The 26,346-nt window shown below is 37.2% G+C and overlaps 1 protein-coding gene across 1 annotated transcript in view; it reads left to right on the top strand.

The window, feature by feature from the left end:
* Positions 1–24,505, top strand: part of UNKL (unkempt family zinc finger-like) — a gene marked incomplete at its 3' end in the record, with an annotated part of 34,600 nt that extends 10,095 nt beyond the window's left edge. The window contains exons 4-10 of the mRNA XM_009895332.1: positions 1,288–1,423; positions 2,175–2,292; positions 7,076–7,160; positions 12,037–12,206; positions 21,152–21,340; positions 23,518–23,580; positions 24,340–24,505. Of these exons, the coding sequence (XP_009893634.1) occupies positions 1,288–1,423; positions 2,175–2,292; positions 7,076–7,160; positions 12,037–12,206; positions 21,152–21,340; positions 23,518–23,580; positions 24,340–24,505 (927 nt within the window). The remainder of the gene's footprint in view (positions 1–1,287; positions 1,424–2,174; positions 2,293–7,075; positions 7,161–12,036; positions 12,207–21,151; positions 21,341–23,517; positions 23,581–24,339) is intronic.
* Positions 24,506–26,346: the final 1,841 nt, after the last annotated feature.

Consider the following 26,346-nt stretch of genomic DNA (forward strand, 5'->3'; position numbering starts at 1 on the left):
ATTCTGTCTCTAAAGAATTCAAGGGGAGATAATTGTATGATACTTGTCCCCTCTGTATTTTTAAATATACTGTAGGGTGACTTCCAACCATTTAAGTACTAGTAATGTGTAGAGCTTAATTGTCAGCTCTAGATCAAAAAATACTGGATGTTTGACGTAAAAAACCAGCAAAATTGGCCAACTACAAGCACTTTCATTGTGTTCCTTGCAATTCCTTGCACAGGTCTGTGTTATATAATGTTGTATGGTTTCTGTCAATCCCTGTAAATATGGTAAGATTGCACATAGTTTCTGGGGATTGAAAATCATCCAACTAATGATTTCAGCCTTGTTTTTCTAAGTCTTTAATGAAACTATTGAAAAGGACTGAACAAAGAATAGACTCCTTGTGATACTCTGATTAATAATCTTTGCTATTTGAAAGTACATCATTAATGACTCTTTGATAATGTTTTTTAGCTAGTTTTCCACAAATCCTACAGGAGTCTTGTAGTATTGCTCAGTTCGTTTTTGAGAACATCTCAGGCTAAAAGGTTTGCTGAAGTCAAGATACCTGACATTGGCTGCTTCTGTTTTACCTACATCCGTTCTCCCACCTTAGGAAGAAGTTAAATTGGTTTGACATGACTTACTCCTCACAAACCCATGCTTGCCGTTAGCTAAATTGTACCTTCTAATTTATTTACTTGCTCCATTGTTTTTCTGAATTTTTCTGTTTCTAGACAGAACCTTGTTTGTCATCTCGTAGTTCCTCCTTCCTGGAACCAAAGATGTAGACACAGAGGCAAAGGTAGAGAAGAGGCTCTAGAATTTGTCCAGGAAGATTTTACTGGACAGCCTTAACATGCCTTAACATGACAGCAGTTTTGGTGAAATAAGGACTGTCAACACTAAACTTAAGAGAAATCCGGATAAAAAATTGTATAAGTTTTTAGTGTTTGTTATACTAAAATGAATAATGTATTTTCAGGTATTCATTTTCAAAATGTTAAAAGTATATAACGAGAATTTTGGGATAGTTTCTCTACCCATAGATTGCTAGTGCTTGATTTGTGTACTTTATTGTGATATTGCTATTGAATATAAAAGCGATGAAGATTGCTTTGCATGTAAATGTGTTAGACTTTTATTTTAAAAAATGCAGGACTCAGTCTAAGTTTATAAGAATGGAGTGGTCCATGAATCATAATTTTTTTACAAAAAGCAGTGTGATACCTAAGCTCACTAAAGACACTCTGAATGCAAAAATCAGTTGTTTATTTATCTTAATTGTTGACCTGTTTACAGACACAAATTTTGTATTAGCTGGCTACAAGACAGAACAATGTACCAAGCCACCCAGACTCTGCCGCCAGGGTTATGCATGTCCACACTACCACAATAGTCGAGATAGAAGACGAAATCCCAGAAAATTCAAATACAGGTACATAAATACATATTAAGAATAGACTTTTTGGTCAGTCAGGCAGTTGTTAATGGATTGATCTGTTTGGGTTCTTCTATAATGCAATTGGATATTCCTAATGGAATAAAAACACATCTTTCCCAATAGCCTTGCTAAATTTTTTTTTTGGGAAAAAAAGCATCTGTTCAGAATGATCAGACAGTTCTAAAGACAAAAACTATGAAGCTGTAATGGAAACATCCTTCTTTCCTGTGAAGAATGAAAGCAATTATAATTCTTAGCAAAAAAATGAATCACTACATCAAATCTTCTTTGTTGTGAAAAGATCAATTAAAATTTCTGGTTTTTTTTCTGGTTTTGTTCTATAATTTTCCATTTTTGAGCAATATTTTTAGGACCAAACTTTAATGCATTGCCTCTCTTACTCTTCATCATGACATCACTCATCATTACATCATTTTACATCATTCTCATACACTGTGGTTTCTTCATTGTTTTTGGTGTTTTTTCGTGCAGTGATACAAGGTTTAGAATTGATGGACTTTGCTTGACAGTCTCAGAACTGTGAATAAATATCATTAGACAGGAGATAGATAGAATCTTACTAGCTCATCTTTCTGTCAAAGAACTTCCAAAAAGTCAGTGTCTCTCAGAATTTGCACCTTTATAGGTCCCAGAATCTAAGATTCTGAGATTTAGTGGGAAATTCTTTAAAACTTCTGCTAAAAAGTAGATACAAACATGCTCTGTACATCACTTTTTGTTTTAGGTCCACTCCTTGCCCCAATGTCAAACATGCAGATGAATGGGGTGAACCTTCAAGGTGTGAAAGTGGGGATAGCTGTCAATATTGTCATTCTCGTACAGAGCAGCAGTTTCATCCTGAGGTAAGAACTATCCTTCTACTTATTTTTAGCAATTTCAAATTTATTATGGATTAGATTATCAATTAAAGATATTATTTATGAAAAAACTTGTGACATTTCGTTCAACGCTTCCAGTTGTTGAAGTATTTGCTTAAGCAAAACAAAATTTGCTAAGAAATAGTTATTTGTACTGCTCTGATTTTCACTGATAGGCATTTTTAGTGTATGGCTTATGAAAAATTAATTTATATTCTCTGGATTTGACATAAATAAATGTGTTCTCTTTTTTCCCTAGCTTCTTGGATGAGTAATGAAGTCACAGTAGTAATTGCTACTCAATAACTTGGGACAAATTTCTATTTTAAGTATAGTTAAATGTCCTGGTTTGAGGTAGAACAGAATCAATTTTCTTTTCGGTGATTTTACCTTTCACTTAAGCCTCTTTTAACTGACTAAAATGAATGACGTATTATTCAGACAGTGTCTGCTTCTAGCAGATAAAGCCTGATGTTTATAATTAATACCAAGGGATGGTATGCAAAGAGGCTCTTGCTTATACGTATTGCTCTAATAACCGAGGTCAGCTAACTTTGTTATGTGCCAAGTTGGTGGGTCAGAAGCGGAAAAGTGTAGAGGCATCACACCTGTGGGGAGGAGCGGACAGGACAGGTGATCCAAACCTGAACAACAGAGTATTCCATCCCATCTGCCTCATGCTCTGTATAAAAGCTGAGGGATAAAACGGTCAGCTCTCTTCCTTCAGTGGCCAGTGTCCGACGAGGACTCTGTCTTTTCATCTGCCTTTGATCCCGATCCAAGCATTCCTGAATCCAGGTCCACAATCCAGTTCCCGTCCATTGCTGAGTCTGATCTGGGACTTTTCCAGTGCCAGCCGGTGACGTGATTGATACTGGTTTTGTGTATATTGTATATATTTCATTATTTTCTTACTGATTTTATTATCTTTTTATTATTAATATTTTGTTAAAGTAGTTTTAGTTTTCAACCCATAAGTCTCTCTCCCTTATTCTCTCTCCCTTCTCTTCTGAGGAGGGAGGGAGAGGTTAAAGAGAGCATGTGTCGTTAATTTAGTGGTGAGCCCAGCCTAAACCACGACATTAAAAGAGCTTTATTGCAAATAATTAAGAGAAACTGAATAGGTCAGGAGGAGGTGGACAGAGAAGAAAACTTTCCTAGTGGATGAAGGAATACTCCAGAAAAACAAGGTGATTTTAGATTCCTCTGTAGGCAAAGTCATCGTAACTGTTGGATGCTTAAGCATAACAGTGAAACACTAGGGAAGAGAGCAGTGCCATGCAATCTACTGAGACTTAATTCTTATGTGACACTATGAAAATACTAAATGTGACAGTTAATGGAAACAAACATGATACTGAAAAGACATATTATGCTAGAAGCTGCTTGTACAACATTGGATATCTGTTTTCATTTTGGGACCTGTGAATGAACATGAAGAATTCACAGCAGGACGTAATTTCTTGCATTAGAAAGCTCAATACTTAGTAAGGTATAAGCAAAGACCATTCGAGCAATTGCTAATTTATCTTACAATTATGAAGATTATTGAAGGCACCTCAAGACCATACCAGGAAAGGAATTCTTAGAATACTGACTCCAGTAACTTGCAACTTACTGTTGCAAGCCTCATATCATATATTCCCTATCATAAGTTGACCAGCTACATCTTTATATTAATAGGTGTAAGCTATCTCTACTCTTGAGATGCTGCTCCAGAATTTCACTGTCCTGATTACTGGAGATTTTACAGTCCAGATTTATTTCAGATCATCTAATTTCTTCTGTATCATATTCCAGCCCTTTTTTTTGTAGTAGAGGTGTCTTCCTGCTTTTATCTATGACAAAGCTATGAATGAAAGTGCTAAAATAAGTCACAAGGCTGTGCTTTGAGTTCTGCTACTAATTTTGTCTGTTGCCTTCCTCTTTCATACTATCCATTGTCATCTCTCCATTAGTCAGTTTAACACAGGTATGTAACATTGGTAAAAGTCATGTTCTTCGTTATCTTACTTGATGAATCTTACCACATCCTTTATTGAAGTCCTTACTAGAATGACCACATTTCCATTTTAGAGAAGGACCTTTGATTTATCAAAGTTACATGGTGAGTCTACCATGATGTGCCTTTCCCAAACGTACTTTTAATTTTATCCCATTTCTTTCTGTCTGGTGACAGACAGAATAATTAGTGGATATGCAGTGGCCTGAATCAGCTATTTTTGCTCTTTTCAAACATATGTGAGCTATACTTAATATACCTCAGTTATATGTGCTACTTCTGACTTGACAGCTTTATTAAAAGTACTTGCTAACTGTGTCTGTCTTATTTGCCATGTTTTTAAAAATTCTGACGTCGTGATTACCTAATTCATTTCCCATTCCTGAACTGATGGTGATTTGCTTCCATGTCAGCTGTAGTCACCTCAGTCTTTGCTTGTTTCCATTAGGTGTGCTGCCTTTGTTGTAGTGTCGAACATAGTTCCTACTGATAATCGAGGCAGTTTGGTAGGTCTAGTATTTAATTTCACAGAAACTAGCAGCGTGCCTGCACTGAAAGAGGAGTTTCATTCAGCATCATACCCTGTGATCTTTTCCCTCCTTTGCTTCAGCTCTGACTTTCATCCAGTTGTGTGGTTAGAATGGAAATTCCATACAGTTTTTGTACCTCTGACCTGAGGATTCAAAATACTCATTCAGCTCATAATGAAATTCAGTCTATTTAATGGTGGTAATCAGCTGCCTTCATTCCTCAATCTGCTTATTTCATGCCTTACCTTTTTATGTCCTTTAATTTGAATGAGTACTCACTTTATCCAACATTATCTTCTCTTTTTGGATGTTTTCAGGTAGTTGCTCTTTACTAAATTCAAATAAAGAATATTGTCACTGCCTCTTGGCTCAGTGACTATTTTTTGAAGAAATCTTTTGGTTATCATGTTTGGGAATATCTTGATTCTACTGTTAATAGTTAGCAACCGCGTTCTTTTCTATAGCTGGAAAGTTAGTCTTCTCTAATGATTTAGCCCTTTGAGTTTGCTCTCTGTCATGTAATATCCATATGTGTAGATGAAGTGACCATCTCCAGAATGTCTTTGAGGTTCAAGCTCTGCCCCAATAGTATTTTGGTATTGTCTATATTATCACTTCTTGTATCTGTAGCGTTTACCACAAGGCACTCCCCACCATCTGGGTAGCTCATAGGATCAGGAAGGCTATTTTTCGGCTACAACCTCAAACTAAGACCGAACTTCCAATTACGTCTTTTGTTAAAACCATTTGGAAGTCAGCTCTTTTTTTTTTTTTTTTCCTTCTGCAGCATTAGCATCATGTATACAGCATTGGGGGGTTATATTTAACCAATAAACAGAGAACAGGAAAGAGAGGAGATGGGCCCAGCTTCATTTCCCAGTTAGGGTGTGGTATCCACAAATGACTCCTTCATTTTTTGCAGTGTCTGTGATAGCTCCTAGTGAAAGTGATGGAAAGAGCAGTCCCACTGTTGGTTTGTTAAGTGTGTCATTTGGGTGAATACTTGTTTACAGCATGGATGTTTTGTTGCTTTTTCAATGTTCAAGGGAAAATAAATTATTAGTAGAGTGATAAGCAGCAGTAATAATTTTGTGATTTCACATTTTACTATAGTTTCTTGAATGATCTTTGGGTTATGCATGAACTAGTAGTGAATATAGCAACTAAATTTTCAGCCTCAATTCAAGATCACTTATGAGAGGGAAATTCTTCTAAGTTGCTTAAAATAGGTCTAAAATAAAGAGCTTATAGAACTAGTTGTTGATTCTTTTTAATGCCTATTTTCATTTTTTATCTTTGCTCTAAGGCGGGAGTCCAAGTTAAACATTTTTTTACACAGCATATGCCAAAGAAGTGGCATTCTGAACTAACAATTATTACTTATTGTAATAATTTTTTTATAATAATCAGTAAAACGCATCACTCAACTGGCACTGAAAGCCAAAGAACACAGTACCAAGACTGGGGGAACCAAAAAAATCCCTCTGCTATTTGCCACAGACTTGCAAATCACCAGAATTATTTTTCTGAAGAATCTATATGCTTTTAAATAGGTTCTTAATATTGTTCTAATGTGATATGTCAGCCCCTCCTCCCAGCCTTGTGAGATCCAAAGATCATCAAGATCCTGATAGAGCAATAAACTGAATCTGGGTCTTAATAGCAACTTACATAAACATTGGTGTAATGAGCAGTCAGTATTACTTCAGTTCTCACGCGTCCCAGTCAGGTTAGAGAAAGACATTTGAATGTTAGGGTGATTCAAATATTAGAGGTGTCCTAATAAAGGAACTGTGTTGAAAAAAGCATAGTGATTTTTTCTTCATCTGCATGAGCTGCTCTACTACATCCTGAAAGATTTCTTAAAAGTGGTGTAAATGACTGAACATTTTATTCCTGATGTTTGGCTTGTTTCTATACAACGTGGAAAACTAAAACAGTTTAAACACTGTTTTTCTAAAATATTCTTGTTACTTACTATTTATTATTATACAGAAGAATACAGAATTGTACAGAAGAGGGTTAAGATTCTTGTCTCAAAGATTTGCTTTTCTTAAAATTCTGCTCTTCTATTTGATTTTTAGAAATTATTGTAAGAACTGGATTTTCTGAGAAAACTAATACATATTGTTAGTAAATATTCAGAATTTTTCATTTAAAGGTTTTAAAATTTTCTAAGTATTTTGGCATTATGTAACAAATGTGTTTAGGTTAACCACCTTTCTCTTTTGTTTAGATATATAAATCTACAAAGTGCAATGACATGCGCCAAACAGGTTACTGCCCACGTGGTCCATTTTGTGCGTTTGCACATGTTGAAAGTAAGTAAAAGAACTGTTATTGTCTATCAGTGTTCATAAAAGTGAACTATCATGTCTAAGCATCAGTAACAGAATTGACTTAACATCATTAATTTTAATGTATAAATGGCATTTGATGTCACTTGTTTTTAGAAATTCGTTCCACATTTTCTAGTACTGTACATTGCTATGGGAGCTTGCTGCATTTGCATCAAATTTGCATCAGCAGTAAAACAGGTGGTGCTTTTCTTTACAAATGCAGCTTGTCCTTGTAACTTTTTGAGCTTGATTTGGCAATTTTCTAGACACACACCTGACGTTTTAAAATATATTAGCTGTCCTATTGAAACCCAGTAGTAAACTTCTCAGGCAAAAGTTAAACATCTCTGCAAGTATTTGCAGAACTAGGGCCTTAGCTAAACTGAAAAAAAACACCGAGAAAATTATGTCAGCTGTCGTCTTTCCTCCACTTAGATCTTCGCTGCACTTAAACTGTTATATATAGAAAAAGGGGAAAAAGACCATTTTTTTCAAGAGAGCATTCAATTCTTCAGTATGCATCTATACAAATTAATTCTGGGTAGGCATCATCAGGTTCTTTTAATAGTAGTATCAACTTAGGTTACCCCTACACTCTTCCTGCACTCCAGAATGTGAAGTGTGCAGTTGCTGCAACAACTATTCATACCTTCTTTTCAGTTGCGATGCAAGGCAGAACTTGAAGCATTTCTATGTAGCTGGTTTCTTATAGGTGATAAATATTTTTTTTTTATTATGTAGGTTTTGCTTGATTATGTAATCAGTAAAACCTCCTATTTATACTTCAGAAAGAAGAAAAAAGAAAGGTCTGCTCCTACCTTACTTTTTGTCTTCTGCTTCTAGAGCTGGAAGGAAGGATGAGAGACCATACCTATTTTGGGAAGCTCCACATTTCTGCAATTCAGTAGTATTTATCTTATGATTCTCTGATCATAAGTAACAGCAGTCTCCTCTCTCTGTCTAACCTGTCTAGGCAAATGCGATGTTCTATACAACAACTTGCTTACCTGAAATACTTTCAGTGAATAGAGTCATTCTTCCTGCCCACAGCTTTTGGTTCTGAGAATCTGTGGTATGGTCAACTTGTCTTTTAACTTCTGTGGGACAATCGATTTTACTTTTCCATGGTTTTGTTACTCAGAGAAGAGGAAAGATAAATAACCTCCTGTATTTATTTCAAGCTCCTTATTCCAAAACCTAGCAATTCCTCAAAACATTAGGGCAATGAAGTCAGTATTGACTGTTTATTCACATCAAAAGTAGCTCGCTGCCTTTGCTTTTGTGCTGTTTCGAACTGAATGCTGCCTCCCTTCTTGCCCCTCCAGCATGGAGAGCATACAGGATAAACTCAGCAGAGCTCTTGGAGACTGGAGTTCTTTTGAGACCCCCAACATGATCTACTTCTGTGTGTCTTCATCACTTTAACAGTTCAGTTCATGCTTGATTCCTATGAGAGGAATAATTCTCACAGAAGCTGTCATTGACAATGAACATTATTTTCATCTCTAAGGAAAAGTTAAGTGTTGTGCGGGCTAAAGATAGAGGGCTGAAGGAAAGTCCAAACTTAACAATTTGCTGATGTTATTCTCCTCAAGGGATATCTTTCTAATCTGTTGCTAATCCTTCCACCTAGCCCTGTACTTTCTTCTGCTCTGTAGGATGAATTCTTGTACTCTTTAAAAATCTCCAGAAGTCTGAGAGAATTCCTGAGACTTTGAACATGTTAGAAATGCTAACTGAGTAGCAGCAGCTTAATTTTCTCCACATAGTTGCATTAGACAGAATTTTATGTCCATCAGAAGAGACTTACATGGCTCAACCAGCATGCTCTGGACCTCTTTGGCTTGCATCATCTGGAATGAAGACTGTGTAAGAGGAAATCTTGACAAATTAACCAGTCCCTGGTAGTCTGAATTGCTCATCAGAAGTTAGATGTTTGGTTACTATCAGCAAGGGTGCATTTCTGCTGTTGGCAGCAGCTTTAAGCTTAGTTCAGCAGCTCTGACATTCTGCCTCCTATGTCCATAGAATAAAATGATTTCTGTTCCTTCATATTAGGGAAGGGGGAGAGAATGGTTTCAGAGCTGTGGATCATGTCATCAGTATGAAAAGTATGAAACTCTTGTTTGTGGATCTCTTTGAATCACAAATTATGGGTGTTCTGCACCTGACTTCAGTGAAGACCTAGGTGTGTGGAACAGGTAGAGGAAGATTTCCCACCATTCATACATGTATCTCAGTAATTTTTACCATTCTATGCAAAATAATTTGTGCAAGCACACGTTCTCTATAATAGCATTCACGGTCTTCCCTTAATGACTTCCTCAGAACCGGCCAACCATTTTTTCCCCTTTTCTCTCTTCTTTGTGAAGATCATGAGGAATATTACTATTCCTCCGAGACTGCTTTTCCCTTGAGGCTGTGGCTGCAGACAGCATTGTCTTGTAAATGTCACTCATTGTTTTTTTCCCCCACTGGCTGAAGCCCTGGGTCCAGTGTAGTCCCAAAGACACTTTGTGATCGACTGGAGGGTGGGTACCTGATCCTGAAAGGTAGAGAAGTAGTGGGATCTGACATCTCCCTGACACCCTTTGCAAAACAGAGAGTAGCTAGGGTATGTCGGGACACCTCGGTAATGGACTCTCTTAAAATAACGAACACCTCTCTGTGTCGTTTGTCCACTGACTGCCTGATGACAACTGGCACCTTAACAATAAAGAGATATTTTTTTTTTGAAACAGAAACACGGTTAGACTGAAATTCTGCTGGCAAGAATTTGGAAACACTTCAAAGAACACATCTCCTGTATAACAGCTTGTGTTACTGAAGGCATTTGCCTTCAGATTGTTCATCCAAGACTCTTCTCTTCTATTGGTGCCAAGATTGCAATAATGAAAAAAATCACTTCTGGCTTCATGAAAGATGGGATTCCCCAGGCCAGACCTAGCCTGACCATGCTAACTCTTACATTCATGAAACCAAGGCTTGTTAGTGCAAATTCTAAGGAGACTATATGGCTGAAGAAGTTGTATCTCATAAAGAGTACAACCCTATTTCTACATAACATCCTAGGCTACTGATACATAATCTCTGAAGCACCACTGCACTGGCATTAGATAGCTGAAGTTCTTTCTGAAGGCTCTATCCTCATCTCCATGAGCTTCAGTGTGTCTGTTTGACTTACTATCAATAAGCAGAATAGCAAAAACTAATCATGCTATTCTCCCTAAATACCTTGGAAAGAGAGAGATTATTTCTCTTTGCAATGTTTGGAAAGTAGTCTTATACTACCCTTTTAGGGTGGTATGACTACTGACACTCATTTATAGAATATTGGACAAGTATGTCACGTCAGGGGAAAAAAGCTAATGAGGATTTAAGAGACAGCATGGATCAGAAAGTGCTGTTCCTGTGACAGGGTGAGGGTCGACTGGACTTGCTCTGGGCAAGCAGCTGGACAATGAGATGATATGTAGTGAAAGCGAGAGTAACTTATAAAAAGTCAGCACATCTGTTTCTGTCTTCCCAGCTGTTCTTTGCACTCCCATTCTGTAGGAGGAACAGCAGAGGTCAAGTGACATCATCTTTGCAATCCCTATGGGTTTTTTGGGGTGTTTTTTTTTGTGTGTGTGGCCGGACTGGGCTTGTGTGTATAGTGGTACTTACTAATAGCTTTTTCCTTTCTCTTTTGTGAGCCACATCCCTATTTTTGTAATTTATACAATAATGGAAATATTTGGTAAAGGATTGGACCGTATAGTGAGAAAGCCATGGAGTTGTGATAAATCAAATGCTAGACAGAAAAAAACCACATCATTAGAAACAATCCTCAGCTATGCTATCTCCACTGAAGAGAGGTGTCTACATATCTCATACTCATTTTGTTTCCTACTATGGCTTGTACTTTTGTACACTATATCTGAGCTGCTTATTGTTTCTAGTGGAGAGAAATGTTTACATTTGATTTTTAACTGTAGTTTATCATTACCCCTTTGGAAATGCAGTAGTGGCTAGAGATGAAAAAAAAATCTTGCTGTACCTGTAGAATTTATTAAGAGATTTTATTTTCAGTCCTGACTTCCTTACTTTGATGTCTTGTGTGCATGGATTATGAGGTGAGGAATGTTATTAACTGTAATTGCTTACTAAAGTAACCATTTTTTGTTAACTCATCATTTGCCTGTAAAACTGGAAGTCTAAATCTCCTTAATATTTTGCACATTGAAATAATCAAATATCTCAGATGTTTAATAGTTTAACAAAGTAGCCTTTGGGGAATTGCAAAGTAGTTCTTCAGTCACCTCGAGTTGAATTTTCTGGTATGGAAATTAGCAAGGCATTGGTCACAATTTACTTAAAAGTTAATAATGAACTATGTAAAAGGTTATTGTTCCTTTCTAAGTTAAATAGTACATGTCCCATATTCTCTTCAGGTTGTTTTATGATTAAGTCCGTTGGTTCTAAACTGGAAAAAGAAAGCAAATAACCCTATAATTATGATGCCATTGTTACCTTTCCAGTCAGGAGTTCTAAAAATGTTGTCTTTAAACGCTGGTGTGATAGAGATTCTGGAAAATAAAGCAAAATCTAAAATACTTTACAAACATGAATTTTGATCTACCTCCCACCAATTTTTGATGGAGCAAGTAAATACAAGTATCAAATTTGTTAGTAGCTACAAATACATAATGGTGAATTATATTATTCTTACCTTGCCTTTATGCTTATATTTAAAGAAAAAGAGAGAGATTTCTTGTGTGTGATTGGTGTTTCCATGTGACAGGTGCTGTGTATGGTACTAGGTATGTAACTGTTAAATTCACACAGCTAACTATCACATCTGTGTGTAATTTGTTGGGGATTCCTTCAACAGAGGACACCATGAATGTAGTCATACTGCAAACTGGTTGTCAATCAAAGCCAGGCGCTCACCTGTTTTCAACAGACAGCATAGGAATTGCAAATGAATGGAGCAGCAGTCTTAACTCCACAAACAGCATTACAAATAGCAGTGGGCAGTCTGGAAATGTAAGTGTAAATAATTCTGGAAAAGTTACTACTAATAATCACTGTGCCAATATACAATGTTTATTTTACTTCTTAAACAGCTGTTTTTTATTTCTTTGTACTTCAGCAAAAGAGAAAAAAACCCACAGCTATAGTAAATGTCAGGCAGTAATATTTAACTGGTACTGTAAACCTAAATGGAATGTCTGCCCTTAGCACCAGATTTAACTATGTATTATTTGTGTTTTCTGCTCTTGTTTTTTGTCTTTAGATGCAGTATTTTGAATGCTACAGTGAGGAACATCATTGTTAATCAAATATACAGCTACAGGACAGCTTAATTTACATGTGTCTCTTTTTTCTATAGGAAAGGTTTCATTCATGGAAGATCTTGCCTGATCGCAGCCCTCTTCTCTGCCCTAATTTGTTAACATTAGGAATGAGTTGATGTCCAACCTGAACGTGCTTTATACTTTAAGCTTCATACAGTGGTGCAGTACATGCAGTGTGTTTGGTAGGAGAGAGGCGTTCAATTACAAGGGTGATAAATGTAGTTTATATTACCAAATTTTATCAGTTAAGGATGGGGGAGAAGAAGGTGAAAGATACATTGCAGAGCTTTTTTTATCTTCCTTTTAGTATTAGTTGGAATAGATCCTTTTTTTAGGTTTTATATTTGTTGCAAAATAATACATAAAGATAGCGACATCTCTCTTGTTCTCTCCTGACTTGCGTTTTTCTTACCTCATTTGCAGTGCAGAGTCATAAGTACATAAAGATTTGTTCTCAGAATTTTCACTTCTAGCTTTCCAGCGCTGTTGATCTATACTGTTTGGTTAGAAACCAGATAAAAGGATGTATTTTAAATAATGTTTGAAAGGAATTGCCAATAAATAGCGCAGTTATTAAAACTCCTGTGTTTCTTTCGTGTAGCTTCATATTGCTATCCCATAGATTGAGAATAAAGATACCAATATGCCTATGTTTTATCTTAGGTTCCCAGTGCAGAATTCTGCTTTTGTATATGAAAGGTTCTGAGAGAGGCTCTGCCTTTTTGTTTAGGAAGCTAATTTTGTTGTTGCTAAGGTTCTGCAGCTTTCAGGACAGACCCATAAAAGCATCTCTCTCCCAGAAGCTTCTTAGCCTTTCATGAATAATTTAGGTACAGCTGAAAACACTATTCTAATATGTCTTCCAGTAATGGGGAGTCATCTTCCATATACACGCATTTTTCTGTTAGTCATTAGGAGTCTGATGAACATTGTGTACATTTTCCATTCAGTGCTCAATGAGTCTCTGCCTGTACTACCGTTCAAGTGTTAAAATGGAAAAGTTGACCCTGCTCCTTTCCCTGTACTTTCTACTTGAAGTTTTATTGCAAGTGACCACCTTTTTTCTGATGTCTGGCAAAATGTTCTGTCTTTCTTTCACTTGACTGCTTACCTGCAGCATTGGTTGATGCACTACCATTATTAGTTTTTCTGGATATTCAGTTCCTGATTTTTCATTAGTAGGTTGGTCTCCTGTTTTTCCATGTTTAATTCCTGAGTTTTGTTACTTACTTGCTTTCACTTTCTCCATCTGCTGTAAACTGCTTAATTTTAGTATTTGTCAGTCTGTTTTCCTCCCTCCCCTCATTTTCCATATCCCAGCAACTTATTTACATTCATGATTTGTTTTTCTCTCTGTTTCCATAACCTGTCTGTCTTTCTGTCCCCTCCTTCGTCTTCATTCACATCACTGTCTGACACTGGCCCCAAGTAAACTTAATTTTAGTGGTTTTTATCATGATGAGATTAGGCTTTCTCTAACTCTCTTCCTTTGTGTCTTCAAAACAAGATCTCCCTATTCATCTTGTAAAACTTCTTTCACATACAGTCTAGTGGAAGGTGTCCCTGCCCATGGCAGGGGGGTTGGAAGTAGATGATCTTTAAGGTTGCTTCCAACCCAAACCATTTGATGATTCTCTGATATCCTGTTATAGTATGCTTGGAGAGTGTCCTGCTGTTTTATTTGTTTCTAGAGGAAAAGAATGATACAGCACTTGAGAGATCTAAACTCAGTTCTCTGCTTGATGATAAAATTCCTCTTTGTGAGCAAGTTGCTTAGGTCCCCATTTCTAGGATGTGGTAGTACTGTTGCCCTGTCTGTGTTACTGGAAGAATGAATCCATTATGATTTGGTATGATCCAGGTTGATAGTGAGGGAGGCTGTATAACTGTTTCAAATATAGACCTTCTTGTCTCACCTGTACTGCATTCTTTTGTCCTCATCTAAGTTGCCTTGTCAATTGGACTGTCATCAGTCATTCCTCTGCTGTATCTTTCCTTAACGTGTCAGTCAGGAAATAATCTACTTTTCAGCCTTTTTTGGTCAGTGTGAGTTCAGTTTCCATGAAAAGCTTCTACATCTATGTTTCTTTACCTCCATGTTCTGCCTTCTGGTTTGAAGCATCTAACATTATACTTTTGTCAGTCCCTTCACCTGATCTTCAATAGTACTGTTTTTCTCCAGTCTCTCTTTGCGGTTCCCTTTGCTTTATACTTTACCAGTTGTATCATCTAAATGTACTTAACGTCCACAATGCAGTTTACCCAACGTGGTACAGTTTTTCCCTTGATTGTAATTTTTAATTTCAATTAGTACTATGTGTTTCTCCAGACTTGCCATCACCTCTTATCTTTCTTTTTGTTGTCTTGTTCTGCCAAGTCCTAGATTGGCTTTCTTCGCATACCCATTTTTTCTCGCATTGCATCAGAGCTATGAAGTGCCTTAAGTAAGATTTGGAGTCTTTGTATGTATTGTAGCAACAAATTCACTCATCCTTTTCTGCTGCCTTTTCTGTGCTGCCTTTAGGAGCTGCATTTACACCAGCAACTTTTACTTTCAGCTCTTGCTACTTGTTCTTAACCGTTACTACTCTCTTGTGCTCTGTTCAGTGTCATCTAATTGCCAGAAGGAAAACTCCTTTTTACTCATTCTCCTACTGCCCTTTTTTAATGACATAAATTTCTTTTCTTTCAGTCTTTATTTATCTTTAAGAGGGTCTTCCTTATAATTTCTTCTGTTGCACTAGTAAAATTAATGTATCTGAATTCCTCTGATAGTAAACTACCTTTCTTGATAATTTCTGTGCATACAAGTCTTGAAATGGCTTGATCCGTGTTTCAGATACATTGCTTGCACTGTTTAAACTTTGATGCCCTACTTGGTTAATGATGTTGGTTATGTTACCACTTTTTCACATTTATTCATATTTCCATTACTCCTTGCATGTCCTTCCATGAATCTTCAGCTATGTAACGTTTCATCATCCAATATGCTGTGGACCCCTTTTCCTCTGGTACTTTTGCTGTTTGCCTCTTACCTCAGTCACCTTTGCCAAAATAATCTCTCTGGCATGCAGTCCTCTGCATCCCTGCATATGCATCATTCTCAGCCATAAGCTTCTGCCTCACCTGAGTTTCATCCCTTCATTTCAACTGTTCTCATTTATATTCTGCAAATTTATTGCTTTTCAACATACCCTAGTGGTCTTCTCCTGTGTCTGTTTTTCTCAGAGGGTCATGAGAGTTGACTTAACTAGGCTGTCTCAGCGCATGCAGCCATAGTCATAGTTGCTGCTTTATATGCTTTCTCTAGCTGGTTGATTAGCTTTCCTCTCCTAAAAACACACTGAGCTCACACTTTAGGATTATACTGCTGATCTTCTGCATACATCAGGTCTCTGTTACTGGTACCAAGCTGCAGCATACCTAGTGAGGTGACGATACAGAGCAAAGGCCTAGCTGTATGATAAAATTTGTCTGTAAATATTGTTCAAGTTTGTGGCACTGTAAAATTAATAGGAAAACTTGCTGTTTGTTCTGGAGATGAAATAGGAGATACATCAAAGTTTAATTGCATTTATCAATTATAGAATATTTATGTTCACCCTTCTAGGCTCAGAGCCATAAATCATAGTTTCCTTTTGAAGCGTAAAAGGCTAGAAATGTTGGCCATAATGTCACTGTGCCCAGAGTCTGTGATGTATTTAAGGTTGAATATTTGCATAGGGTATATGTTGATCACAATGGATGAAGATAGGATAAACCAGCACCATCTTTGTTTTATCAAGTTTATCAAAGATGTGTAAGTACTTGATCAGACGTTCAAGTTAGCATAGTTAAGAAGTCGGTGCGTGTCAGCCCAATCGCAGTAAAGGTGGTGTGCCTTCATAGCTCATCCTGATGGCAGCCTTAGCACTAGCATTCTGCTGCCTTCATTAAGCCTAGAGCTGTATTTCTTACTTCGTAACTAAGATGGCTTGACCGTGTGCATGTGATCAGTTACCACACGCGTCTGGTAAATAATAGTTTGTTATGCTGTGATAATGCCACTGAGTTTGATTATGTGTGCATAATCTAAGTCTGAGCAGTGGTGGTGAGTCATGCGTTCTTTACTGTGGAATTAGTGTTCTGAGGCAGTGAGGGACATAGGAAGAAAATAAGTTACTTGAGAGCAAAATTAGTTTTACAACTTAATTAAAAATACCTGCACGTTTCCTCTTCCTGTCATCTTCCCCTTCCCCCCCTAAATGTAGGCAATATAACGGTACATTTAAAGCCACAAAATACAATGCAAATCAAGAAACTCAAGAAGCTGCTATTTTCATAGGAAATATAACTAGTTTTATAGGTATATGTTTCCTCATTTCCTTTATGCTATAAGCAAAGGCCCAGAGAAGGCAAGAACCAAGGGAAAGGATGTATCACTTGTTCTACGTGCTCTTTTTCTAAGCAATTTAGCTGCAAGTGAAGAATAGTGGCAAATTATTTCTTCATAAGAATCTAAGCGGCCAAAGCATGCAGTTACAACGTTATGAGGATGTGACCCTTGTTAAGGCAAGCTTGGCGTCTTTTGACTTGTGGTGTGTCAGAAATGTTCAGGTGTCCTCCTATCACCTTGAGCAAAGACATGAAATTGAAGAGTTGTTCTTTTGTAACCTCTGTGAAAGTGAGAGGTAATCTGAAATGTATCCAACTGCAGTGTTTAATTAAGCTTAAAAATTTACAGCTGAGCCTTTGTAAAGTGACGAATGTCACCAAGTACTGGTCGTTAACTAAAGTAGACTCTAAATCCTTAGGGGTTGAACTGTGTCCTTCCTGTACTTATGTCTTTGACTACACAGCACAGCAGATTTCCATTTTTAGGACGGATGCATTCCTGAAGTGTACTTACATCTGCTGGGCCTCTTTATCCCACACTCAGAAAATCAAATGCCACAAATCTTAAGTTACATTTGTAGAGCAGTTTCCAAAGATCATGTTGAAGGCTTCCTCCAGAGTTGAGGCAGCTGTATGAATTCTAGCTTCTGTTGTTTGTGCACCTGTCTTAATAAAGAAAAAAAATCCTAAAAAAAATAAAAATAAAATTAAGACTAACAATTCGCAATAGAATTCCTAGCATCAGTAGTGCTGAGGACATTGCCATTCATGCCAACCCTGCTACCAAAATGTAAATTCTGCAGCATCGAGGAGCAAAAACTAAGCATTGATAGTTTCCCTTCCCCCTCTTTCACTCTTTTTGTCTATAATACTAATGTCACACTCATTTTATGTTGGTACTGACATTTGACTTCATGTTGACTGTGAATCACAAGTCCCTCTTTTGCTCACCATCTTGGCGTCAATACCGCGTTAAGTTGTATGGCGGTTTGTAGTGACAGGTTTCTTGACATTTCTCAGATGTTCTTTGTATCTTGCTCTGTGCAAAGAGCATGAGAGATACAGGAGCAGTGGTCTTGCAGGCATACCATAGCAAACCATAAGGGATGAATGAATATTTGAGGATAGATTATTTCTAGTCCTGTGAGTGGCAATGTAACTTATCATGGTTTCTCTGTGGAGTCCACCTAGTTTTGAGTCATAGAGGAGATGCTGCTTACAAGCCTGGGCAAAAAGGAAGTGGGTCCTGATCAGTGTTGATATTTTGGGCCAGAACATCTTCACCAGACCTGGAGGAATCTCTCACAGAGCGAAGGGAGGTGGTCTGAAAAAATCCTTCATTTACTTTCTCTGCCTCATGAATTATCTTTGATGACCACAGATAATGACTAGGATCAGATATTCTCCCTAAATATCATCTCCTCTTGGCTTTTTTGGTAACAGGATATCAGTCTGGGTCTAACCCAACAGGGCATTTCTTATGTTCTTATTAGTGGGATAAACATACATTATAGGGGCAGACAGGAAATAGAGGGGAATAAATTCTAAATAATAACTTCAGACCAAAAAGACTGATTTTTGTACGTAGTTGTCTTGTAAAGTCAGACTAGGTTTAAATTTTTTTTTCTTGCTTGTGTATTTAACCTACTGTGGATATTACAGGACCCATTTTCTTTTCCTGATTTATTTGTATGAATTATTTATTGAGTCACACAAAATTTGTGATACCGTGTAATCCAGTTATTAAAACTTAACTAACTTTTCTTTTCTGAAAAATACAAAAGACAGAGTAGAGGCTATCTCTGTCTGTTGTCATCCTGGTGGACTCTTCAGAGATTTAAGACTAAAAGCCTAAACATGAATGTAATCAGATAGTGCTGCCTGCATCTCAGGGGGTTGAGCGATTGTTGTAGTTGAGTTTAGTTTTCCAGAGCAAAAATACACAAAATCGTATTGTAAGCTCATAATGCTTACAGATACATATATAGATGTGTTAATGCCACCATTGATACCTACTGTAACCAGAAGGATCACAAGTGGCACGTTATGGTCTTAGCTAATGGTCTGCCTATCTGATATCATCTGATCTTGGCCAGTAACTCTGTACCTCAAACTTAGTACTTTTGAGTGAACACGAGCATCGTTCCCCACTTAGGGCTCTGTTGTCTGCAGGCAGCCCTCCAGGACGAGTAACCCATGATGGCAGTTTTCCCTCCTCCCTCTTCCCCTGGTCTTCATTAGGTCACATTCTAGGGGAGCAGCCATGATGTACATCTTCCTTTGTTGATAAAATAGCCTGTGTTGCCTGCCTAGCTGAAAGAGTGGACATTTAATGTGCATCTGAGAAACATTCTGTCCAGATTAGGGAATTCATCCTTAAATTGAGTCAGTAGTTTATCTGAATTAGTATCTTACTTTGGGTGTTAGTCTGCCTTCGCTATCTAGTCATTTTATCTTACCTATTTGTCTGCTGCATTAAGCAGCCTTGTGCTACCAGAAGTATGTTTTAAGTGTACTTACAAGATGTAATTATGTTATTAACAAAAGGTTTTCAAAATCTTTTGTTATGGAACTGAATATCTTAGCATGTTTTTATTACCAAAAAACAAAATATTTTTTTTTATTTCACTTAAGAGCCGTGGGTTTTTTTCCTGGCAGTGTCCTTTTATTTTCTTTTTCTCTCTAGCATTCAGTATTTTGGAGCTCAAAAAACGTGCAAACTTAGCATCACTGTGCACAGGGGCAATCCTCTGGTTTGGATTTAGAGTAAATGGTACAAGCTTGTGTTCAAAACATGAGTTCTTCAGCCTTTGACTTCAGAAGGAATTTTGTCTTAGTATACTTTGGCTATCAATTTAATTATTTTTGCTGCGGTGCCCACTCTTCTACTTCTGTCAGCTCTCAGGGTACATGTACATTTCTGACTGTTGCATAGAGAAGCTGTCTTTGGATTTCAGAAGCAGTCTCATTACAGAACTCCACACAGATAAGGTTGATGACAGGAGATTTTCTGTACGCTAGGAGTGAGTGAATGCATAGGTAATAACCTTCAGAGAGTAGAGGGCTTACATTTGTTGGAGGTGGGGTTTTTTTGTTAAGGGTTAAGACCTCATCTAGGTTCATGTCTGTCCTCTACCTGATTTACAGGAATTTGAAGTTCCTGCTGCTCAGAGGGGACATTTTGAGGTTATACTATTCTGGGGAGAGAAGTGTCTCCTGTTAAAATCCTGATTTGCTTAAAATAACTTTCACATTCTTTGGGCCATAGAGTAAAACAAAGGGTTAGGTTTAACACTAAGCTGAGAGTTTAACAGTAAACTATATCGTTACTCGTGTTTATTCTGTCTGATTCAGTGTGTACTTTGTATTTAAACAAACCAAAATAACTTTGGCAGAATTTCACTCCATTGTTGTGTTGACTAGTTCAGCTATTTGAGAGCTAGCGGATTCAGTTCCGAAACAAGCACGGAAGGGATTGAAATGTGTATCAGCACTGAGTGTTCTCAGCACTGGGCTGTTAGGCATAAATGTAGGATGCAACTATTTCCATACTGCCTTTGTGAACCTAATTATAAATCTAGTTCAAGAAGTTTTAGCACTTTTAGAAGTTTTTAAACTTTTAGAAGTTTAAAACTCTCTGGAAAATGTACGGCAGAACTAAAAATTATAAATTCAGTAATGTTTTTAAATATTAAAATGTTAATTTATTAATCAATAAACATTTTAATATTTAATAATCTCAGAAAACAGCCTTTTGAGATTTACAAACAAGCACTGAAATGCTTTTTGCCAAGATTCTACTTGTCTTTTTCTTTTTGAACTGCTTGGCTTGATCCAGATGAGTTCTTTTAAAAGAGTGAAATGTTGCATCAAACTGTAAATTAAGAAATATATGAATGAATGGAAATCAGTGTTGTCAGAAAGCAAATATTCCTTTATTGTAAATTAATAGCCATTATGTAGATTGATCTCCACCTGTGATTCATTTTGTGCATAGGAACCAAACAAGGCTTTATTCTGGTGTGTACAAATACATCTCCTTTTGAAGTCTGTATATTTAAAATAGCTCCATGTTACTTTTGTCATCTGCTACTTTTTTAAGGTAATACCAAAAATATATACAAATAAACCAAAGTTAGTGTTGTATTTACGTAAGACTGAAATGAATTTATAATTTCAACTGACTGTGTTACAGTGGGAGGCTATAGCTGTAAACAAATATCATAGAGTATATTAGACACTGTTTTCTGTCTTCTGCAGATTTGCTGTTCTTCAAGTCCAACTGTAACATCAAGTTCTGGTAGCAGTAGTTCTTTATCACCCCTTGGACCTCTTTGTAGACAGAGATCATTAGCAAATGGCATTTTGTGTTCTGAGTCTAGCACATCAGGTGTTTCTTCACCAACATCTAGCTATCCAAAAGCACCAGGCTTTGAACGAGAAGATCAGGTATGTGAATAATGCGGATCTAGAAGTACAAATGCGATCTTAAGTTAAATTAGATTCAGCAGAAAACATTGTCTTTCTCGTGTATCAGCACCGATTTTTGATAATTTAGAACACAGAGTTTGGAACCCTCCTCTTTAGTGAGCTAAACTGCATCAAACTACTTTACAGCTGTCACAGGCCAGGAACGCTCATGCAAAGTCACTGCAGCTCAGCTGGCATGCAGTAAATTCTAACCTTGCAGAAATGTTATGATTGTCATTTTGAGCCCATGTTGCCAAGAACAGAGCAAGATAACAGTGGAAAAAAAGTCATAACTAGTCTTGGTAGGATTCAGTTTTGATTATTGTTGAAAATTGATGGTGAAAAGATGTATCAACAGCCAGAAATTAATGCTATTTATTAGTTCAAATCTTTGATTAATTTCAGTCTGTTTCTTCTCCCACCTGCAGCTGCCTCTCTCCTTGGACAAATGCGCTGCTGAGACAGACATAGATGATAAAATATAACAAGTCTCTTCAAGAAAGAGAGATCTGTAGCATTAGCAAGGAGAGGAGAGTGGTTGAAATTGAAGTTGGTGAGGAGTTATAATCCTCTAGTCGGGGAGTGGGGAGAAAACAGGCAGTGCTAAGAGACAGCTGGGAGAAGGGAAGACTGGTATTTTTCAGGGATGTGAAACAGCTCTGTTGGCCTGCAAGGAAAAAGCGGAAAGGCCAGGATTTACCTGTTAAAGTTTTTTTTCTCACTCTATTATAATACTGATTACACATCTTAATGGTCAGAAAGGAACTGTTTAAAAAAAGAAGCTCCAATGGCGCATATAAATATGCTGCAGCCAAGGTGATCAGCTGTCTTGCAAAGCTGAGACTTGTCAGAATTGATTTCTATAACCTGAGATGCACAGAGAAGTGCAGAAGTAAAAGACAGAAAAATAATGAAATGAAGGAAAGTGGGTTTTGAAATGGTAACTTGTTGTAGGGGCTGGCAAGATCATTGCTCTAGAGTAAAGTTCTCCAGGCAGGATTGCTTTCTTACATGTAGATGTTCAGACAGACTATACGTTAGAGACCTGGTCATTGCGATGGAAAAGATTTCCATCTCCCAATATAGAGATCAAGTGATCATTGACCAAATGTCACGGAAGCAAGGCACTTTGGTATCAAATGGCTGCTTTCTGGGCATAGGCAGCAATAATTGAGAAATGATGTAACCATGGGTGAAGATCTATTTTGCTGTTTTGGTGACAATTAGTGAGTAATGTACTGCTACAAAGAATGTGTCTCAGCAGCAGAAACATCCTGTGCTTGCCTTTTAGTGGCCGCATTGAACCTGTCCAGAGAAAAACCTGTGATGGACTTTGCAATTGATAAAAAAGTATCAAGAGTGGTGGGAGGCATATAAAGAGGAGAGTTGTTACTGCTAGGGAGCTTTCACTGCGAGACAGATCAGGAATCTCACAAAGGAAACAAGGAACCGACACAACAAGACCGCTCGAAGGCAGCAGAAAGAACCATTTTTCCTAAAGAGACAGAGAGCACCTTGCAGAGTTTACTGCAATTCAGGAAGTAACTGAAAATTACTGGCCTGAAAAGAACAGAGATCCTTTGATCCTGCTCTGCAAGAACACAGTGGGCAAAACGAAATTGCTCAGAATTCCCGTTTATTTATGTATGTCTCATTTGTTTCAAAATTCAACATATTATAAAATGGCATTCAAAGAAAATCTGCCCTTATATTTGAATTTTGTTGTTGTTGTTGTTATTTATAGCATGATCACTTTAAGGGAAAATGTAGGCAGTTCCATTCAGACTTTTCGCTACTTCAGGCTTCTATCCCACCAGCCTCTTGGAGAAGTATTCCCCAGCTGGTGAGCATTTGGGACACGCTGTTTTTGTCACAGCATAGTGCTAACATGGCTACTCAGTTTTTGGACAAGAGAAAACTTGCATGTGCTCAATTATGCATATAGGTGGAACAATTGTATCTGCTGATCCTTTTCCACATAGATTTACTCTATGGTAATTTAAATGGAATTATCCATATGGGTCTGCAGTGAGGGAAATGAAGTCAGCCTGTTGAAGATATCATGACAGATGCCATTGACCCTTCATAAACTACTAATATATTTTACAGCAATGACTCTTTAAGTTCATATATTACAGAAGTTTTTCTTCTTTCAGTCAAAGCATCGAAGCTTCCCAGCTGAGAATCAGCAGAAAATAAATGAACAGGACAACAAGCAGGTATTGCCAAAAGCTAAACACTGTAAATATTTTGTCCTTTTTGATAATTTTTTGATGCTTTACAACATAGTCTAATGAAAATCTGTGCCCAGTGACAGGACAAGAGGCAATGGGCACAAACTGAAACACAGGAGGTTCCATCTAAATGTATGGAAATACTTTTTTATTGTACGTGTGAGACTGAGCCTTGGAACAGGTTGCCCAGAGAGGTTGTGGAGTCTCCTGCAGGTGTATCTGTAGGTAGAGGGTGGGACAAGAAGCTTGCTGTTTGTAAATATGTTAGGGAGAAAAAAGAGACTGAAAAGTCCAATTTGCATTTATATTAAATGAGAAAATTTGCAGATCAAAAAAATAATACAGAATATAATTTGTGTACGAATGCATAATGTAATGGTACAATTCCTCAATAGGTATTTTCCTTTTGAAAAGGCGCATCAGACTTCAGCTAACTAATTATGTTTGTAGAGCTTGTTTGCAATACCTTATTATTTAAATAATTTTTTCTGAAAGCAGAAGTCCCTCGTATCATAATGATGTCCAGCCACATTGGAGAAATGCACTCGCTGGTAAATGATAAGGAAAATTATCCTAATCTGTTCATTCAGAAGGTTCTTCCGGATTTCTTTCTGTTTGAATTAAAATAACTACTTTTTAAAATACATTCTGTTTATTTTATATGTTTGTACATACATCTGTGTAAGTTTGTTTGTGTATATATATATATGTTGTTTGGTTTGTTTTTTGTTTTTTTTTTAACAGAACCATCTCAGTGTTTTTTCAGCAGTTAACCCACTTGCTTCAAGTATAACTTCCAGTCTGGCCTCCAGTGTTGGATCAGATAGTTCATCTCCTACAACTGTCTCTGCTATCAGTGCCAAAGCTCTCCCGTTCTACTCTGGCAGTAACACAGTTGAATCGGTAATAGGTAAGTCATAATCTCCAATTGTACACGTTTTGTTGCATTATTCAAGTTGTTCTTGTTTCAGCATAGATTCAAAGAGCTTACTGGTAAAGACAGTAATGTTGTACGCACCTGCTTTATTGTATGTAGTTAAAAGCAATATCTGAAATTTAATTTAAACAAATCATTATTTTTCACAAGGTCTCCAGTGTGACTGTAGGAATGAGTGAATGGGACATTTAAACTTGAATTTTGGCATTGGTATTGGACAGCGATTTTTAAAAACGTGTAAAACCTTTGTAATGCAACTCACTGTGTTGCTAGAAGTGGAAGTACTGTCTCCTCAACTTCTGTTGGTGGGCTGAGGAGGCTTGACTTCTTTTTTTTTAATGTTACCATAGCAGGTGCAATTACAGATCTTACCATGTTCACAGGAAAATCGGAGATTTTTCTTTGGCTGACTGCATATTCTCCGGTCTGCTTATTTGTGTGTTCAAGGACAAAATCTTTTGTTCACACTATGTGGACCAGGTCTGAAAGGACATACAGAGGAGGAACCCTTACTTTCTGGGTGCACAAGACAGAGTCTGGGACATACTCACTTCCAAAATTTGTCATTAGCCCTGAGCCTTTCCCATGCTTCCAACCAGCTAGGCTGTTTTTGTGCAAAGTGGTAAAAGGAGATAAATATTTCAATGATACTTGGGAATTTGACACTGGGAATTTCAAAACTGGTCATGATACTCCTGCTGTGGTCTCACAGGTGCTGAATAGAGAGGAATAATCACTCCCCCTGGCCTGCTGGCTATACTTTTACTAATGCAGGCCAGTATGCTGTCAGCTTTTATTGCCACAGAGCATGCTGAACGTGGCATTCATCAGAATTCCTAAATCTCTTTCTGCAATGCTGCTTTCGGATCATTTGGTCCCCAGCCTGTACTGTTGCAAGGGATTATTCTATCCCAGGGGCAGCAATATTGTCTTTGCCTTTGTTGAACTTCATGGGGTTTCTGTCAGTCCTGCCATCAAGTGTATCAGCTGCTCCCCTTAATTTAGTGTTATCCACAAACTCATTGAAATTCGTGGCACTTTTACACTGAATGTGGTTTATTCAGGAGGCTGTGGCAGAGAATGTTGCGATTTGAAAGATGCTGTATTTCACGTTCGGTGGTGTAAGTCACGTGATCAGGGAGTCGCTGTGATTAGCTGGTGTACTTGAAGCTTTCTGTGTTCAAATCGATGTGTAGCAGCGAGCAGGAGACTGCAGACAGTGAGTCAGCACTTCGGCACGGTAAGTTAGGCATTGGCTCTTTTAATTTTTTCAGGAAAGAAGTCTATGCAGAATATTAAATGATGGATCTTTTTCTGCAGTCTCACAAGTATAGCTTGCTTTCTTTAAAGGTTTGCTTGATAATCTGTGCGTTAGAACAGAAAATGAGTTTTAAATTATTTTTAAATTTCAGAGCTAGAATGAGCAGAATTTTAGTTTTTATTCTATGCAAGTAATATAATTTCATCAGCTTACAGTTAATATTTTAAGACATACTGTGGAATGAAATCACGTTTTTGTCAAGATAAACATTGCTTCTGGAATAAGTAGAGGCTAGTTGGCTATTAACAAGTTACTCATATAACAATAAAAATCACAGTCTAATTTCTGTATATGAGATGTGGTGCTAATTCAGTGTAATTTTTAAATTGTGATATACTAAACAAGTGTTGCAAAGTCATTTAAACAGTGATATGCGATGTTTCCCATGCCCCAGTATGATTATATTATTGAGCATAAGAAAATCTTGATTCCTCTGAGTTAGAATGTACCTCTGCTTCTACAGATGTTTTTAAACCAGTTTTCAGTATGCTAT

This window comes from Charadrius vociferus, unplaced genomic scaffold (genome assembly GCF_000708025.1).
Source record: "Charadrius vociferus isolate BGI_N301 unplaced genomic scaffold, ASM70802v2 scaffold600, whole genome shotgun sequence".
NCBI lineage: Eukaryota > Metazoa > Chordata > Aves > Charadriiformes > Charadriidae > Charadrius > Charadrius vociferus.